Below are 18,746 nucleotides of genomic sequence, written 5' to 3'. Positions count from 1 at the left end.
TCACCTTGTTTCTCTCTGTTTCTCTGTTTTTCTCTTCTGTTTTTCTCTCATCCATCTCTCTGTTTCTCTTTCTTATGCTATATTCAGCATCTCTCTCTCTCTCTCTCTCTCTCTCTCTCTGTCTCTCTCTCTCTCTCTCTCTCTCTCTCTCTCTCTCTCTCTCTCTCACTCTCCTCAATAATGTCCATGAGAAGGCGTTTACATTCGTGCAGATTTTGAGTTAACAGCGTGACAAGGCGATCCGACCTCTTACTCATTTGAGAATAATTGCCGTGTCCCATCCATTAAAAATGTTATGGTTACTTTGTACAATACGTGCCTGGAAGTTAGATTAGGAACTTAGATGAGGGGAATTATCAACCTTAAAGTGGCTGTTTACTCCAATATCAAAGTTTGTTAAAAGTGGTGTTAAGTCGACGTCATATGTAGTGTAGATCCAGCTTTTTGCCTCCATCGATTTCGAATGGCTGGGAAATATAGACACGGTCTCAAATGGCTGGGAAATATAGACACTGTCTCAAATGGCTGGGAAATATAGACACTGTCTCAAATGGCTGGGAAATATAGACACTGTCTCAAATGGCTGGGAAATATAGACACTGTCTCAAATGGCTGGGAAATATAGACACTGTCTCAAATGGCTGGGAAATATAGACACTGTCTCAAATGGCTGGGAAATATAGACACTGACTCAAATGGCTGGGAAATATAGAGACTGTCTCAAATGGCTGGGAAATATAGAGACTGTCTCAAATGGCTGGGAAATATAGACACTGTCTCAAATGGCTGGGAAATATAGAGACTGTCTCAAATGGCTGGGAAATATAGACACTGACTCAAATGGCTGGGAAATATAGAGACTGTCTCAAATGGCTGGGAAATATAGACACTGTCTCAAATGGCTGGGAAATATAGACACTGTCTCAAATGGCTGGGAAATATAGACACTGACTCAAATGGCTGGGAAATATAGAGACTGTCTCAAATGGCTGGGAAATATAGACACTGTCTCAAATGGCTGGGAAATATAGAGACTGTCTCAAATGGCTGGGAAATATAGAGACTGTCTCAAATGGCTGGGAAATATAGAGACTGTCTCAAATGGCTGGGAAATATAGACACTGACTCAAATGGCTGGGAAATATAGAGACTGTCTCAAATGGCTGGGAAATATAGACACTGTCTCAAATGGCTGGGAAATATAGACACTGACTCAAATGGCTGGGAAATATAGAGACTGTCTCAAATGGCTGGGAAATATAGACACTGTCTCAAATGGCTGGGAAATATAGACACTGTCTCAAATGGCTGGGAAATATAGACACTGTCTCAAATGGCTGGGAAATATAGACACTGTCTCAAATGATCAATTCTATTTGTATTTACTATGGGTCCCCGTTAGTTGCTGGGATCCAAAATGAAGGCAGTTATAGATTTATTTTTAAATAGTAAAATACATTCACAACAGATTTCACAACACACTGTGTGCCCTCAGGCCCCTACTCCACCACTACCACATATCTACAGAACTCAATCCATGTGTGTGTATAGTGTGTGTGTTATCATGTGTGTGTGTGTGTGTTATGTGTGTATGCATGTCTCTGTGCCTATGTTTGTGTTGCTTCACAGTCCCCGCTGTTCCATAAGGTGTATTTTTATCTGTTTTTAAATCTGATTTTACTGCTTGAGTCAGTTACCTGATGTGGAATAGAGTTCCATGTAGTCATGGCTCTATGTAGTACTGTGCACCTCCCATAGTCTGTTCTGGACTTGGGGACTGTGAAGAGACCTCTGGTGGCATGTCTTGTGGGGTATGGATGGGTGTTTGAGCTGTGTGCCAGTAGTTTAAACAGACAGCTCGGTGCATTCAACATGTCAATACCTCTCATAAATACAAGTAGTGATGAAGTCAATGAAATGAAATAAAATACCTCCCTCCCTTCCTTCCCTCTCTCTCCTCCCTCCCTCCCTTAGTTCCCTCTCTCTCCTCCCTCCCCTTAGTTCCCTCTCTCTCCTCCCTCCCTTCCTTCCCTCTCTCTCCTCCCTCCATTAGTTCCCTCTCTCTCCTCCCTCCCTTAGTTCCCTCTCTCTCCTCCCTCCCTTCCTTCCCTCTCTCTCCTCCCTCCATTAGTTCCCTCTCTCTCCTCCCTCCCTTCCTTCCCTCTCTCTCCTCCCTCCATTAGTTCCCTCTCTCTCCTCCCTCCCTTAGTTCCCTCTCTCTCCTCCCTCCCTTCCTTCCCTCTCTCTCCGCCCTCCCTTAGTTCCCTCTCTCTCCTCCCTTAGTTCCCTCTCTCTCCTCCCTCCCTTCCTTCCCTCTCTCTCCTCCCTCCATTAGTTCCCTCTCTCTCCTCCCTCCCTTAGTTCCCTCTCTCTTCTCCCTCCATTAGTTCCCTCTCTCTCCTCCCTCCCTTAGTTCCCTCTCTCTCCTCCCTCCATTAGTTCCCTCTCTCTCCTCCCTTAGTTCCCTCTCTCTCCTCCCTTAGTTCCCTCTCTCTCCGCCCTCCCTTAGTTCCCTCTCTCTCCTCCCTCCCTCCCTCCCTTAGTTCCCTCTCTCTCCTCCCTCCCTTAGTTCCCTCTCTCTCCTCCCTCCCTTCCTTCCCTCTCTCTCCTCCCTCCATTAGTTCCCTCTCTCTTCTCCCTCCCTTAGTTCCCTCTCTCTCCTCCCTCCCTCCCTCCCTTAGTTCCCTCTCTCTCCTCCCTCCCTTAGTTCCCTCTCTCTCCTCCCTCCCTTAGTTCCCTCTCTCTCCTCCCTCCCTTCCTTCCCTCTCTCTCCATTCCCTTCCCTTAGTTCCCTCTCTCTCCTCCCTCCCTTAGTTCCCTCTCTCTCCTCCCTCCCTCCCTTAGTTCCCTCTCTCTCCTCCCTCCCTTAGTTCCCTCTCTCTCCTCCCTCCCTTCCTTCCCTCTCTCTCCTCCCTCCCTTCCTTCCCTCTCTCTCCTCCCTCCCTTAGTTCCCACCCTCTCCATTCCCTTCCCTTAGTTCCCTCTCTCCCCTCCCTCCATTAGTTCCCTCTCTCTCCTCCCTCCCCTTAGTTCCCTATCTCTCCTCACATCATCAGTTGCAGTACCTAGTGGCACCATATTTTCTAAGGGAGACGTTTTGACTGTACACTGGGGCCCGGGATGTGCTGTAGTCAGCATAGTGTTGGTTCCAGAGCTGAGGGGCAGTGGAGGGCCCTGGAGCCCCATAAAAGAGCTCCTCTGCGCCTCAGTCCCACTTTATAATATCACACTGTACATGCTATTACCAAGCCATTTCAAAAACTAACCCTGACTGGCATTTCCTTTAGGGGTCACATGTCTGTCTTTCTCAAGAACTCTGTGACAGATTACTTTTTAAAATTAATCTCCAATTTTGCTACCTTGCAGTTCATCTGGGTCTATGAAATGAACTCGTAGAGAGTTCAAACCAAGGATTGGGAGTATTTAGTGTAAATATTGTGAGAGAAAGATTAAGTGAATATTTTTGATGGTGCTGTCAGGGATGGAAGAAAGACGAAGAAAAATGAGAGATTGGTGCTTTTATGACCCCGTATGACCCTTATCCCTGTGCCCACCTCTCTATAAGCCCTGTGTCCAAGAGAGAGGGAGAGGGAGGCCAAGGGAGATAGAGATTAGACTGAGTTTCTCTCTGTAAGTCTCTCTCTCTGTAAGTCTCTCTCTCTGTAAGTCTCTCTCTCTGTAAGTCTCTCTCTCCGTAAGTCTCTCTCTCTGTAAGTTTCTCTCTCTGTAAGTGTCTCTCTCTGTAAGTGTCTCTCTCTGTAAGTCTCTCTCTCTGTAAGTTTCTCTCTGTAAGTGTCTCTCTCTGTAAGTGTCTCTCTCTGTAAGTGTCTCTCTCTGTAAGTCTCTCTCTCTGTAAGTTTCTCTCTGTAAGTCTCTCTCTCTGTAAGTCTCTCTCTCTGTAAGTGTCTCTCTCTGTAAGTCTCTCTCTCTGTAAGTGTCTCTCTCTGTAAGTCTCTCTCTCTGTAAGTTTCTCTCTCTCTGTAAGTAAGTCTCTCTCTCTCTCTGTAAGTCTCTCTCTCTGTAAGTCTCTCTCTCTCTGTAAGTCTCTCAATCTCTCTGTAAGTCTCTCTCTGTAAGTGTCTCTCTGTATAAGTCTCTCTCTCTCTATAAGTTTCTCTCTCTATAAGCCTCAATTTCTCATTCTTTCTTTTTTTCTCACAATTATCATAACGTGTGTGCTGTGCAGTGCGCCATCTTCCTGTACCTGTCTGTGTGTAAATGCCTGTGTGAGTGAGTAAGTGTGTGTGCGTGCGTGCGTGCGCGCGTACACATATTTGCACAAGCCAGACTGACGAACTACATTGCCTTGCCAAAGTATTCATCCCCCTTGGTGTTTTTCCTATTTTGTTTCATTCATCACAAATTTAAATAGATTTTTTGGGGGGGATTTCATATAATGGACATACACAAAATAGTGCAAATTTGTGAAGTGAAATGAAAAAAATGACCTGTTTCAAAGAATTCCACAACTAAAAATTAAACGGAAAAGTGGTGCATACATACGTATTCATCCCCTTTGCTATGAAGCTCCTAAATAAGATCTGGTGCAACCAATTACCTTCAGAAGTCACATAGTTAGTTAAATAAAGTCCACCTGTGTGCAATCTAAGTGTCACATGATCTGTCACATGATCTCAGTATATATAGACCTCTTCTGAAAGGTCTCAGAGTCTGCAACATCACTAAGCAAGGTGCACCACCAAGGAGCTCTCCAAACAGGTCAGGGACAAAGTTGTAGAGAAGTCCAGATATGAGTTGGGTTATAAAAAAAATATCAGAAACTTTGAACATCCCACAGTGAACCATTAAATCCATTATTAAAAAATGGAAAGAACATGGCACTTAACAAACCTGCCAAGAGAGGGCTGCCCACCAAAACTCACGGACCAGGCAAAGAGGGCATTAATCAGAGAGGCAACAAAGAGACCAAAGATAACCCTGAAGGAGCTGCAAAGCTCCAAGCCGGAGATTGGAGTATCTGTCCATAGGACCACTTTAAGCCGTACACTCCACAGAGCTGGGCTTTACGGAAGAGTGGCCAGAAAGAAACAAGCAAACATGTTTGGTGTTCACTAAAATGCATGTGGGAGACTCCCCAAACATATGGAAGAAGGTACTCTGGTCAGATGAGACTAAAATTGAGCTTTTTGGCCATCAAGGAAAACGCTATGTCTGGCGCAAACCCAACACCTTTCATCACCCCGAGAACACCATCCCCACATTAAAGCATGGTGGTGGCAGCATCATGCTGTAGGAATGTTTTTCATCAGCAGGGACTGTTTGAGTAGAGAAATGAACATTGAGTGTTTAGTAGCTGATTCCCCCTTGGTGTTATTGGCATAGATTAAGATAAAATGTTAAATCAATAAAAAGTGATGAGTCATATATTCTTCCCTCTCTAAATGTCAGCAGAAAAGTATCAGGTAACTTTCCTCAAATTCCTTTCTTTCTTTCTTTCTTTCTTTCTTTCTTTCTTTCTTTCTTTCTTTCTTTCTTTCTTTCTTTCTTTCTTTCTTTCTTTCTTTCCAGAAATCCTTATTCCCTCCTAATTCTGGACATGTTTCAACTGGGTTTTCTGGAAAAAACAGAGAATTCTAGAAAAGCTCCTAAATGTTTTCTAAAAACCTAGTAATAGTATGATTATCTGATGTCTTTAAACAAAATAATACTTTTAAGCTATTTAATCAAAGTGCATGAGATGAATTTGTCACTAACCATAATCTTCACTCTCTTTCCCCCTGTTTATAAATGTGTGTGTTTTGTGCGTTTGTGTGTGAGTGTGTGTGTTTGTTTGTTTGTGCATTCATATGTCTGCGCATGTGTACGCTTACCATTTGTGTGTATGTGTGCGTGTGTCATTCTACTTTTGTGTGTTCATACATTTGTATCTGTCTGTATGTGTCCAGGTCCCATCAGACGGGGTGGAGTGGGGTGGGCTCGGGGGCTACCCAGCCGGAGGAGGGGAGATCCCCTGCAGGCGCATGCGGAGCGGCAGCTACGTCAAGGCCATGGGAGACGATGATAGTCAGGACTCTGACGCCAGTCCTAAATCCTCTCCTAAAACCACCATTATCGCCCAGAGAGAGGCCTTCAGACGTTCTGTCAGCATGGACCACAGGTCATCTGCCACCAAGTAACGGGGGGGGGGAGTCATTCTGTAATTTCTTAAGTCATTGGTGATGATGACGATGGTGGTGATGGTGGTGGTGATGATGATGATGAGGAGGAGGAAGAGGATGAGTGTTGTTCTCATTTTACTCTGTGTGTGTGTGTGTGTGTGTGTGTGTGTGTGTGTAGATACTCGTGTAAGCAGTGTGTAGATGCTACGCTACCCTACGCTAACAACCCAAGCACGCCGAAGAGTCACGCACGCTCTCGGAGCTACACGCGGTCTCTGACCAGCTCACAGGTAAGACCACACACCTTCAGAACACTGTATATCTGTATGTTTATTCACCTCTTCATAGTTCCGTCCCTTTCCTCGCCCCTGCCTGGGCTCGAACCAGGGACCCTCTGCACACATTGACAACAGCCACCCTCGAAGCATCGTTACCCGTCGCTCCACAAAAGCCGTGGCATTTAAGATTAGGGAAGACAATTTATGTATTTATTAGAGTGGCCTTATTTCTATTACAGCATATTGGATGACTGTCATTCATATTCCATTCACCCAGTTCAATGTAACATCTATATGTTTAGGTTATTACATGATACTCTAATGTTCCCTGTACCCATCATGAGGTTGGTACAACCTAACCTATGATGAAAGTTTACAATGTAGGTGCACAGAGGTGGAGAGACACGTTGGAGTAATCAGTGTGACAGACAGTGACACATTCAACACCACCTTGCACACTCTTGCCTGCATCTAGCTGATCTAGGGTGTAATCACTAGACCAAACAACTAAAACAAGAGTTTCTCGTGGACAAATTCAGCTAGGACACTCCCCATCGCGTTTGCTTCTGTGAAACGTTTTTTTTCAACGGAATCGGGGTTGGAATGAATACACCCCTGGTCACCCTGCACACACACTTCACTTTCATAGCAGCCACGTCGAGGATCATCACTTTTGCTCGTTGGATAATTACTTCTCGCATCTACACGCTCTTTTCACTTCGCTTGTGGACTTCAGTGTACAACACAACAGCTGTCTGTGACCAGGCGATAAAAACCTTTCCAAGCCAAACCTTCATATCATAACTGCTAACTGCTACACACAGCCTACATCGTTGTCACCCTATTAACATTATAGTCAACAAACTACAACTAACTATTTAGTAAACCCACAATCCAATCCATGTGTACAATCATGCCGTACAGTGTACAGCAAGCAGTTTAGCAGTTACACAGGCAGGCCCTTTATAAAAACCTGAAAGCTTCCCTTGAAAAGCTAAAGTGTTGGATAGCCTTAGCCAGCTAGCTAGCATACATAGCATTCCTCTCTGTTGTGTAGCTAACTAAACTCCACGCCAGGACGTTGGAGTTCACCAGAAACATCTTTCACCATGGAGCGGAGTTTAGTCAGCTAGTTGTTGAGTAGGCTAAATTAGCAAAATTAGCTAAGTCATGAAAAAATAAACTAAGAAGAAGAACAAATATTACAAGGAAAAGATATAAATATATTTAGCTTGCTCTCTCTCTCTGCTGCTTCTCCTTCCTTTTTGAATAAATGTATTTGTTCAAAAATGTTCAACTATTGTCTTTCTCTCTCTTTGAGTCAACTACTCACCACATTTTATGCAGTGCAGTGCTAGCTAGCTGTAGCTTATGATTGGGTGGACAACATGTCAGTTCATGCTACAAGAGCTCTGATAGGTTGGAGGTGTAACGGCTGTCTATGGAAGAAGTGGACCAAAATGCGGCGGAGTTAGGGTTCGTCATATTTAATTAAACGAACACTACGCAATTTACAAAAATAACAAAACTGACAGCCAACACAGTCCTGTCAGGTGCAACCACAGTGACAAGCACAATTACCCACGAAACACAAAGGAAACGTAGGCAACTTATGTGTGACTCCCAATCAACCACAACCCTCTACAGCTGTGCCTGATTGGAAGTCACACGGCCAAAATCAATGAAACAATAAAACACACACTCCCTTCTGCCACGTCCTGACCCAACTACACCCTCTACTGGTCAGGACGTGACAGTACCCCCCCCCTCAAGGTGCAGACCCCGGGATGCACCTAAAAAAAGAAAACACAAGAAAATCCCCAACAAAAAAGAACACCTAAACAATAAGGGAGGGAAGGGAGGGTGGCTGCCGTCACCAACGGCACTGTGCTACACCCTCCCTCCCCAACCCACCTATCCTGGAGGTGGCTCAGGTGCAGGCCGTTCCGGGCAGTCGGGCCACTCTGGCCGCTCGGGGCAGTCGGGCCACTCTGGCCGCTCGGGGCAGTCGGGCCACTCTGGCAGCTCGGGGCAGTCTGGCAGCTCGGGGCAGTCTGGCAGCTCGGGCAGCTCGGGGCAGTCTGGCACCTCCGGCAGCTCGGGGCAGTCTGGCAGCTCCGGCAGCTCGGGGCAGTCTGGCAGCTCCGGCAGCTCGGGGCAGTCTGGCAGCTCCGGCAGCTCGGGACAGTCTGGCAGCTCCGGCAGCTCGGGGCAGTCTGGCCGCTCCGGCAGCTCGGGGCAGTCTGGCCGCTCCGGCAGTTCGGGGCAGTCTGGCCACTCTGGCCGTTCCGGCTCAGGATTCACCAGGCTGGGGAGACTTAACGGAGACCTGGCTCTGGGCGCAGGCCCTGGACTCACCAGTCTGGGAAGACCCGCTGGATGCTTATGCACCACACTAGCAGCTCTCTCATCTCTCTCTCTCATAATTTCCCCATTAACCCCGTCACAGTCTCTGTCTCATATCCCTCGCTCACCTCCAATGTCATCCCGACTGGCTCTGGTTCCGACCTCAGCTCCACCGACTGTTCTGTGTGCCCCCCCAAAAAAAATTCTTGGGGCTGCCTCTCGCGCTCGTTGCGCTCTCTCTCCTCGTAATAGCGCCTGTCTGCTCTCGCCGCTTCAATCTCCCACTGCGGGAGGCGATAATCCCCAGCCTGAGTCCATGGTCCCTCTCCGTCCAGGATTTGTTCCCAAGTCCATTGGTCCATCACGCTGTAGTCCTGCTGCTCCTTCCTCTTCCGCCGCTTGGTCCTGGTTTGGTGGGTAATTCTGTAACGGCTGTCTATGGAAGAAGTGGACCAAAATGCGGCGGAGTTAGGGTTCGTCATGTTTAATTAAACGAACACTATGCATTTCACAAAACAACAAAACTGACAGCCAACACAGTCCTGTCAGGTGCAACCACAGTGACAAGAACAATTACCCACGAAACACAAAGGAAACATAGGCAACTTATGTGTGACTCCCAATCAACCACAACCCTCTACAGCTGTGCCTGATTGGAAGTCACACGGCCAAAATCAATGAAACAATAAAACACACACTCCCTTCTGCCACGTCCTGACCCAACTACACCCTCTACTGGTCAGGACGTGACAGGAGGACGTCCTCCGGAAGTTGTCATAATTACTGTGTAAGTCTTATGGAAGGGGGTGAGAACCATGAGCCTTCTAAGTTTTGTATTGAAGTCAATGTACCCAGAGGAGGAAGGAAATTAGCTGTCTAACTAGGTGCTACCCTAGAGGGTGCTATTTGTTATGAAAGGAGCCTCCACTGACATGCATGTGGGTGTGGATATTTCTCTCACTCTCTCTCCTGTAGCTGGGTGACTCTCTGAATCGTCAGTTTGAGGCGGTGTGTGAGACCATGTTTGGAGAGATAGAGAGTCAGGCGGTGGAAGCCTTGGATCTGCCTGGCTGCTTCCGGACCCGTTCCCATAGTTACGTCCGCGCCATCCAGGCCGGCTGTTCCCAAGACGACGACTGCCTGTCCGTCATCTCCATGTCAGGACCCAGCATCAAGGGAGGGGCCGGTGAGTGTGTGTGTGTGTGTGTGTGTGTGTGTGTGTGTGTGTGGGGGGGGGTACTGGGTATATACCTGGTATCAAACCCATCTGTTATCTGTATGACTCAAGACTGTGTTAGCCCTTTGAGCCAAAGCCTTGACATTAGCTCAGGGAGCAAACACAAGTCTTCATGTGTCAGAAAAGATAACTCATCATAACACATTTACATTTTACATTTAAGTCATTTAGCAGACGCTCTTATCCAGAGCGACTTACAAATTGGTGGATTCACCTTATGATATCCAGTGGAACAACCACTTTACAATAGTGCATCTAAATCTTTTAAGGGGGGGGGGGGGGTTAGAAGGATTACTTTATCCTATCCTAGGTATTCCTTAAAGAGGTGGGGTTTCAGGTGTCTCCGGAAGGTGGTGATTGACTCCGCTGTCCTGGCGTCGTGAGGGAGCTTGTTCCACCATTGGGGTGCTAGAGCAGCGAACAGTTTTGACTGGGCTGAGCGGGAACTGTGCTTCCTCAGAGGTAGGGAGGCGAGCAGGCCAGAGGTGGATGAACGCAGTGCCCTTGTTTGGGTGTAGGGCCTGATCAGAGCCTAAAGGTACTGAGGTGCCGTTCCCCTCACAGCTCCGTAGGCAAGCACCATGGTCTTGTAGCGGATGCGAGCTTCAACAGGAAGCCAGTGGAGAGAGCGGAGGAGCGGGGTGACGTGAGAGAACTTGGGAAGGTTGAACACCAGACGGGCTGCAGCGTTCTGGATGAGTTGTAGGGGTTTAATGGCACAGGCAGGGAGCCCAGCCAACAGCGAGTTGCAGTAATCCAGACGGGAGATGACAAGTGCCTGGATTACGACCTGCGCCGGTTCCTGTGTGAGGCAGGGTCGTACTCTGCGAATGTTGTAGAGCATGAACCTACAGGATCGGGTCACCGCCTTGATGTTAGTGGAGAACGACAGGGTGTTGTCCAGGGTCACGCCAAGGTTCTTAGCACTCTGGGAGGAGGACACAATGGAGTTGTCAACCGTGATGGCGAGATCATGGAACGGGCAGTCCTTCCCCGGGAGGAAGAGCAGCTCCGTCTTGCCGAGGTTCAGCTTGAGGTGGTGATCCGTCATCCACACTGATATGTCTGCCAGACATGCAGAGATGCGATTCACCACCTGGTTATCAGAAGGGGGAAAGGAGAAGATTAATTGTGTGTCGTCTGCATAGCAATGATAGGAGAGACCATGTGAGGATATGACAGAGCCAAGTGACTTGGTGTATAGCGAGAATAGGAGAGGGCCTAGAACAGAGCCCTGGGGGACACCAGTGGTGAGAGCACGTGGTGTGGAGACAGATTCTCGCCACGCCACCTGGTAGGAGCGACCTGTCAGGTAGGACGCAATCCAAGCGTGGGCCGCGCCGGAGATGCCCAACTCGGAGAGGGTGGAGAGGAGGATCTGATGGTTCACCGTATCAAAGGCAGCAGATAGGTCTAGGAGGATGAGAGCAGAGGAGAGAGAGTTAGCTTTAGCAGTGCGGAGAGCCTCCGTGACACAGAGAAGAGCAGTCTCAGTTGAATGACCAGTGTTGAAACCTGACTGATTTGGATCAAGAAGGTCATTCTGAGAGAGATAGCAGGAGAGCTGGCCAAGGACGGCACGTTCAAGAGTTTTGGAGAGAAAAGAAAGAAGGGATACTGGTCTGTAGTTGTTGACTTCGGAGGGATCGAGTGTAGGTTTTTTCAGAAGGGGTGCAACTCTCGCTCTCTTGAAGACGGAAGGGACGTAGCCAGCGGTCAAGGATGAGTTGATGAGCGAGGTGAGGTAAGGGAGAAGGTCTCCGGAAATGGTCTGGAGAAGAGAGGAGGGGATAGGGTCAAGCGGGCAGGTTGTTGGGCGGCCGGCCATCACAAGACGCGAGATTTCATCTGGAGAGAGAGGGGAGAAATACCACAATCACAATACCTCATCATAATACCTCATCATAATAACTCATCATAATGTTTTCACACACACACACACACACACACACACACACACACACACACACACACACACACACACACACACACACACACACACACACACACACACACACACACACACACACATACACACACACACACACACACACACACTGGTTGTCTCTAAGCATTCCTCTCTGTATCCACTATCTCTATCTCTCTCTCTCATGCTCTCTCTCTCCATCTTCCTCTCTGTATCCCCCTCTCCTTCTCTCCCTCTCCTTCTCTCCCTCTCTCTCTTTCTCCCTCTCTCCCTCTCTTCCTTTCTATCTCCCTCTCTCCCTCCCTCCATCTCCCTCCCCGGTGGAATCTCTCTCTCTGTCTCCATAACAATGACTGGAATGTTTTTTATTACCTCATAACTCACTGACTCCAGCTGCTCTTCATCTCTCTGTTCTTCTTCTATGTTCTTCCTACTCTCTATTTAATTCTCTTTAACACTCCTTAGAGTTCTCTCTTCCTCTTTTCCTTTCTCTCTCTGTTCTTCTCCTATGTTCTTCCGACTCAATTTAATTCTCTTTAACCCTCCTTGGAGTTCTCCCTTCCTCTCTCTCTCTCTCTCTGTTCTTATCCTTTTTCCTCTCGTTTTCCTTCTCTGTCATTCATCCTTCTTTTTTACTGTCGTCTAAAGTACACTGTATGCTTGCGCTGGCGTGTGTGTGTGTGTCTTCAGTGTGCTATCATCAGTACTTTACAGAGCTCTTATTTCCTGGCTTAGACCTGCAAATCCTCCAGAGATTTATCAAAGCTGCTCTGAAGTGTCATATACAAAACACAGCCACAAACAGACAGACAGAGGGCTGCGTGTGTTTCCACAGCGGAGGACCGCGTGTGTTTCCACAGCGGAGGACAGCGTGTGTTTCCACAGCGGAGGACAGCGTGTGTTTCCACAGCGGAGGACCGCGTGTGTTTCCACAGCGGAGGACAGCGTGTGTTTCCACAGCGGAGGACTGTCTGTGTTTCCACAGCGGAGGACTGCGTGTGCTCATAGTACCTCACAGGAAATGGCTTTGAGTTAGCTCAGAGCAAGAGAAAAGATAGCTCTGTCTGTCTGTCTGTCTGTCTGTGCACAATAAAGGCTTGTTTAAATTCATAAATTAACTATTTATCCGGTTCTTGCTCCATTCCTCTCTCTCTCTCTCTCTCTCTCTCTCTCTCTCTCCCCCCCCCCCCCCCCCAGTCATCCCATACCGTAAGGCTGGCCCTCCCCCTCTCCCTCCCCGTATGTCCAAGCCAACGATCTCTGTGAGGGCTCAGAGCAGTACAGAGTCTACCCAGGATGCCTACTTCCAGAACACAGGCCAGCCTGCCCTGGGACGGCCCAGACAACACCAGAGCAGCTCTGTGGACATGGGAATCACTGATGGTAGTTCATAATATTTTGGATGATTGATTGGGTAAACTGGAAGGGGGTCTGTGTTGGCAGCGACCAATTGGTGGGTTTATCTGTGGGTCCTGCTTTTTATTTTACAGGAATGTTCCAAGAAACCATATTGACATAGCACTGTTCCAAGGAACCATGTTGACATAGCACTATTCCAAGAAACCATGTTGACATAACACTGTTCCAAAGACCCATGTTGACATAGTACTGTTCCAAAGACCCATGTTGACATAGTACTGTTCCAAGGAACCATGTTGACATAGCACTGTTCCAAGAATCCATGTTGACATAGCACTGTTCCAAGGTAACATGTTGACATACCACTGTTCCAAGAAACCATGTTGACATAGCACTGTTCCAAGAAACCATGTTGACATAGGAATGTTCCAAGGAACCATGTTGACATAGCACTGTTCCAAGGACCCATGTTGACATAGCACTGTTCCAAGAAACCATGTTGACATTGCACTGTTCCAAGATTCCATGTAGACATTGCACTGTTCCAAGGAACCATGTTGACATAGCACTGTTCCAAGAAACCATGTTGACATAGCACTGTTCCAAGAAACCATATTGACATAGCACTGTTCCAAGACACCATGTAGACATAGCACTGTTCCAAGGAATCATGTTGACATAGTGCTGTTCCAAGAAACAATGTTGACATAGCACTGTTCCAAGAAACCATATTGACATAGCACTGTTCCAAGAAACCATTTTGTCATAGGAATTTTTCCAAGGACCCATGTTGACATAGCACTGTTCCAAGAAATCATGTTGACATAGCACTGTTCCAAGAAACCATGTTGACATAGCACTGTTCCAAGAAACCATGTTGACATAACACTGTCCCAAGGAACCATATTGACATAACACTGTTCCAAGGAACTATGTTGACATAGCACAGTTCCAAGGTAACATGTTGACATACCACTGTTCCAAGGAACCATGTTGACATAGTACTGTTCCAAGAAACCATGTTGACATAGTACTGTTCCATGAAACCATGTTGACATAGTACTTTTGCAAGGAACCATATTGACATAGCACTGTTCCAAGAAACCTTGTTGACATAGCACTGTTCCAAGAAACCTTGTTGTCATAACACTGTTCCAAGGCACAATTTTGACATAGCACTGTTCCAAGGAACAATGTTGACATAGAACTGTTCCAGGAAACCATGTTGACATAACACTATTCCAAGGAACTATTTTGACATAGCACTGTTCCAAGGAACCATGTTGACATAGCACTGTTCCAAGAAACCATGTAGAAATTGAACTGTTCCAAGAAACCATGTTGACATAGTACTTTTGCAAGGAACCATGTTAACATAGCACTGTTCCAAGGAACCATGTTGACATAGCACTGTTCCAAGAAACCTTGTTGACATAGAACTGTTCCAAGAAACCATGTTGACATAGCACTGTTCCAATAAACCTTGTTGTCATAGCACTGTTCCAAGAAACCATGTTGACATAGCACTGCTCCAAGAAACCTTGTTGACACAGTACTGTTCCAAGAAACCTTGTTGTCATAGCACTGTTCCAAGGAACCATGTTGACATAGCACTGTTCCAAGAAACCATGTTGACATAGCACTGTTCCAAGGAACCATGTTGACATAGCACTGTTCCAAGAAACCATGTTGACATAGCACTGTTCCAAGGACCATGTTGACATAGCACTGTTCCAAGAAACCATGTTGACATAGCACTGTTCCAGGAAACCATGTTGACATAGCACTGTTCCAGGAAACCATGTTGACATAGTACTTTTGCAAGAAACCATGTTGACATACCACTGTTCCAAGGCACCATGTTGACATAGCACTGTTCCAAGAAACCATGTAGAAATTGAACTGTTCCAAGAAACCATGTTGACATAGTACTTTTGCAAGGAACCATGTTGACATAGCACTGTTCCAAGGAACCATGTTGACATAGCACTGTTCCAAGAAACCTTGTTGACATAGAACTGTTCCAAGAAACCATGTTGACATAGCACTGTTCCAATAAACCTTGTTGTCATAGCACTGTTCCAAGAAACCATGTTGACATAGCACTGCTCCAAGAAACCTTGTTGACATAGTACTGTTCCAAGAAACCTTGTTGTCATAGCACTGTTCCAAGGAACCATGTTGACATAGCACTGTTCCAAGAAACCATGTTGACATAGCACTGTTCCAAGGAACCATGTTGACATAGCACTGTTCCAAGAAACCATGTTGACATAGCACTGTTCCAAGGACCATGTTGACATAGCACTGTTCCAAGAAACCATGTTGACATAGCACTGTTCCAGGAAACCATGTTGACATAGCACTGTTCCAGGAAACCATGTTGACATAGTACTTTTGCAAGAAACCATGTTGACATACCACTGTTCCAAGGCACCATGTTGACATAGCACTGTTCCAAGAAACCATGTTGACATAGCACTGTACCAAGAAACCATGTTGACATAGCACTGTTCCAAGAATCCATGTTGACATAGCACTGTTCCAAGGAACCATGTTGACATAGCACTGTTCCAAAGGAACCATGTTGAAATAGCACTGTTCCAAGAAACCATGTTGACATAGCACTCTTCCAAGGAACCATGTTGACATAGTGCTGTTCCAAGAAACCATATTGACATAACACTGTTCCAAGACACCATGTACACATAGCACTGTTCCAAGGAAAAATGTTGACATAGTGCTGTTCCAAGAAACCATGTTGACATAGCACTGTTCCAAGAAACAATATTGACATAGTACTGTTCCAGGAAACCATGTTGACATAGTACTGTTCCAAGAAACCATATTGACATAGTACTTTTCCAGGAAACCATGTTGACATAGCACTGTTCCAAGACACCTTGTTGACATAGCACTGTTCCAAGACACCATGTTGACATAGCACTGTTCCAAGAAACCATTTTGTCCTAGGAATTTTTCCAAGGACCCATGTTGACATAACACTGTCCCAGGGAACCATGTTGACATAACACTGTTCCAAGGAACTATGTTGACATAGCACTGTTCCAAGGTAACATGTTGACATACCACTGTTCCAAGAAACCATGTTGACATAGCACTGTTCCAAGAAACCATGTTGACATTGCACTGTTCCAAGAAACCATGTTGACATATCACTGTTCCAAGAAACCTTGTTGACATAGCACTGTTCCAAGAAACCTTGTTGACATAGCACTGTTCCAAGGCACCATGTTGACATAGCACTGTTCCAAGAAACCATGTTGACATAGCACTGTTCCAAGAAACCATGTTGACATAGTACTTTTGCAAGGAACCATGTTGACATAGCACTGTTCCAAGGAACCATGTTGACATAGCACTGTTCCAAGGCACCATGTTGACATAGCACTGTTCCAAGAACCCATGTTGACATAGCACTGTTCCAAGGCACAATTTTGACATAACACTGTTCCAAGAAACCTTGTTGACATACCACTGTTCCAGGAAACCTTGTTGACATAACACTATTCCAAGGAACTATTTTCACATAGCACTGTTCCAAGAAACCTTGTTGACATAGCACTGTTCCAGGAAACCATGTTGACATAACACTATTCCAAGGAACCATGTTGACATAGCACTGTTCCAAGGAACCATGTTGTCATAGCACTGTTCCAAGGCACCATGTTGACATAGCACTGTTCCAAGGAACCATGTTGACATAGCACTGTTCCAAGGAACAATGTTATCATAGCACTGTTCCAAGAAACCATGTTGACATAGCACTGTTCCAAGAAACCATGTTGACATAGCACTCTTCCAAGGAACCATGTTGACATAGTGCTGTTCCAAGAAACCATATTGACATAACAATGTTCCAAGACACCATGTTGACATAGCACTGTTCCAAGACACCATGTTGACATAGCACTGTTCCAAGAAACCATTTTGTCATAGCACTGTTCCAAGAAACCATGTTGACATAACACTGTCCCAGGGAACCATGTTGACATAGCACTGTTCCAAGGTAACATGTTGACATACCACTGTTCCAAGAAACCATGTTGACATAGCACTGTTCCAAGAAACCTTGTTGTCATAGCACTGTTCCAAGAAACCATGTTGACATAGTACTGTTCCAAGAAACCATGTTGACATAGCACTGCTCCAAGAAACCTTGTTGACATAGTACTGTTCCAAGAAACCTTGTTGTCATAGTACTTTTGCAAGGAACCATGTTGACATAGCACTGTTCCAAGGAACATAGTTGACATAGTACTGTTCCAAGAAACCATGTTGACATAGTACTTTTGCAAGGAACCATGTTGACATAGCACTGTTCCAAGAAACCATGTTGTCAAAACACTGTTCCAAGGCACAATGTTGACATAGTACTGTTCCAGGACACCATGTTGACATAACACTATTCCAAGGAACTATTTTGACAAAGCACTGTTCCAAGAAACCATGTTGACATAGGAATGCTCCAAGGAACCATGTTGACATAGCACTGTTCCAAGGAACCATGTTGACATAGCACTGTTCCAAGAAACCATGTTGACATTGCACTGTTCCAAGATTCCATGTAGACATAGCACTGTTCCAAGGAACCATGTTGACATAGCACTGTTCCAAGAAACCATATTGACATAGTACTGTTCCAAGACACCATGTACACATAGCACTGTTCCAAGGAATCATGTTGACATAGTGCTGTTCCAAGAACCATGTTGACATACCACTGTTCCAAGGCACCATGTTGACATAGCACTGTTCCAAGAAACCATGTTGACATAGCACTGTTCCAAGAAACCATGTTGACATAGCACTGTTCCAAGGCACCATGTTGACATAGCACTGTTCCAAGGTAACATGTTGACATAGCAAAGTTCCAAGAAACCATGTTGACATAGTATTGTTCCAAGAAACCATTTTGACATACCACAGTTCCAAGAAACCATGTTGACATAGCACTGTTCCAAGAAACCATGTTGACATAGCACTGTTCCAAGAAACCATGTTGACATTGTACTTTTGCAAGAAAACATTTTGACATAGCACTGTTCCAAGAAACCATGTTGAAATAGCACTGTTCCAAGAAACCATGTTGACATAGCACTCTTCCAAGGAACCATGTTGACATAGTGCTCTTCCAAGAAACCATATTGACATAACACTGTTCCAAGACACCATGTTGACATAGCACTGTTCCAAGACACCATGTTGACATAGCACTGTTCCAAGAAACCATTTTGTCATAGCACTGTTCCAAGAAACCATGTTGACATAACACTGTCCCAGGGAACCATGTTGACATAGCACTGTTCCAAGGTAACATGTTGACATGCCACTGTTCCAAGAAACCATGTTGACATAGCACTGTTCCAAGAAACCTTGTTGTCATAGCACTGTTCCAAGAAACCATGTTGACATAGTACTGTTCCAAGAAACCATGTTGACATAGCACTGCTCCAAGA

At 45.9% G+C, this 18,746-nt stretch overlaps 1 protein-coding gene across 1 annotated transcript in view; it reads left to right on the top strand.

Moving 5' to 3' along the window:
• Positions 1–18,746, top strand: part of dlgap3 (discs, large (Drosophila) homolog-associated protein 3) — a 372,948-nt gene that overhangs the window by 305,333 nt on the left and 48,869 nt on the right. Inside the window, exons 3-6 of the mRNA XM_082961426.1 lie at positions 5,907–6,118; positions 6,298–6,409; positions 9,719–9,929; positions 13,105–13,290. Coding sequence (XP_082817552.1) covers positions 5,907–6,118; positions 6,298–6,409; positions 9,719–9,929; positions 13,105–13,290 — 721 coding nt within the window. The remainder of the gene's footprint in view (positions 1–5,906; positions 6,119–6,297; positions 6,410–9,718; positions 9,930–13,104; positions 13,291–18,746) is intronic.

Source organism: Salmo salar, chromosome 14 (genome assembly GCF_965601325.2).
Source record: "Salmo salar chromosome 14, fSalSal1, whole genome shotgun sequence".
NCBI lineage: Eukaryota > Metazoa > Chordata > Actinopteri > Salmoniformes > Salmonidae > Salmo > Salmo salar.
The sequence above is the reverse complement of the archived record's forward strand: the minus strand, read 5'-3'. Positions and strand labels throughout refer to the sequence as shown.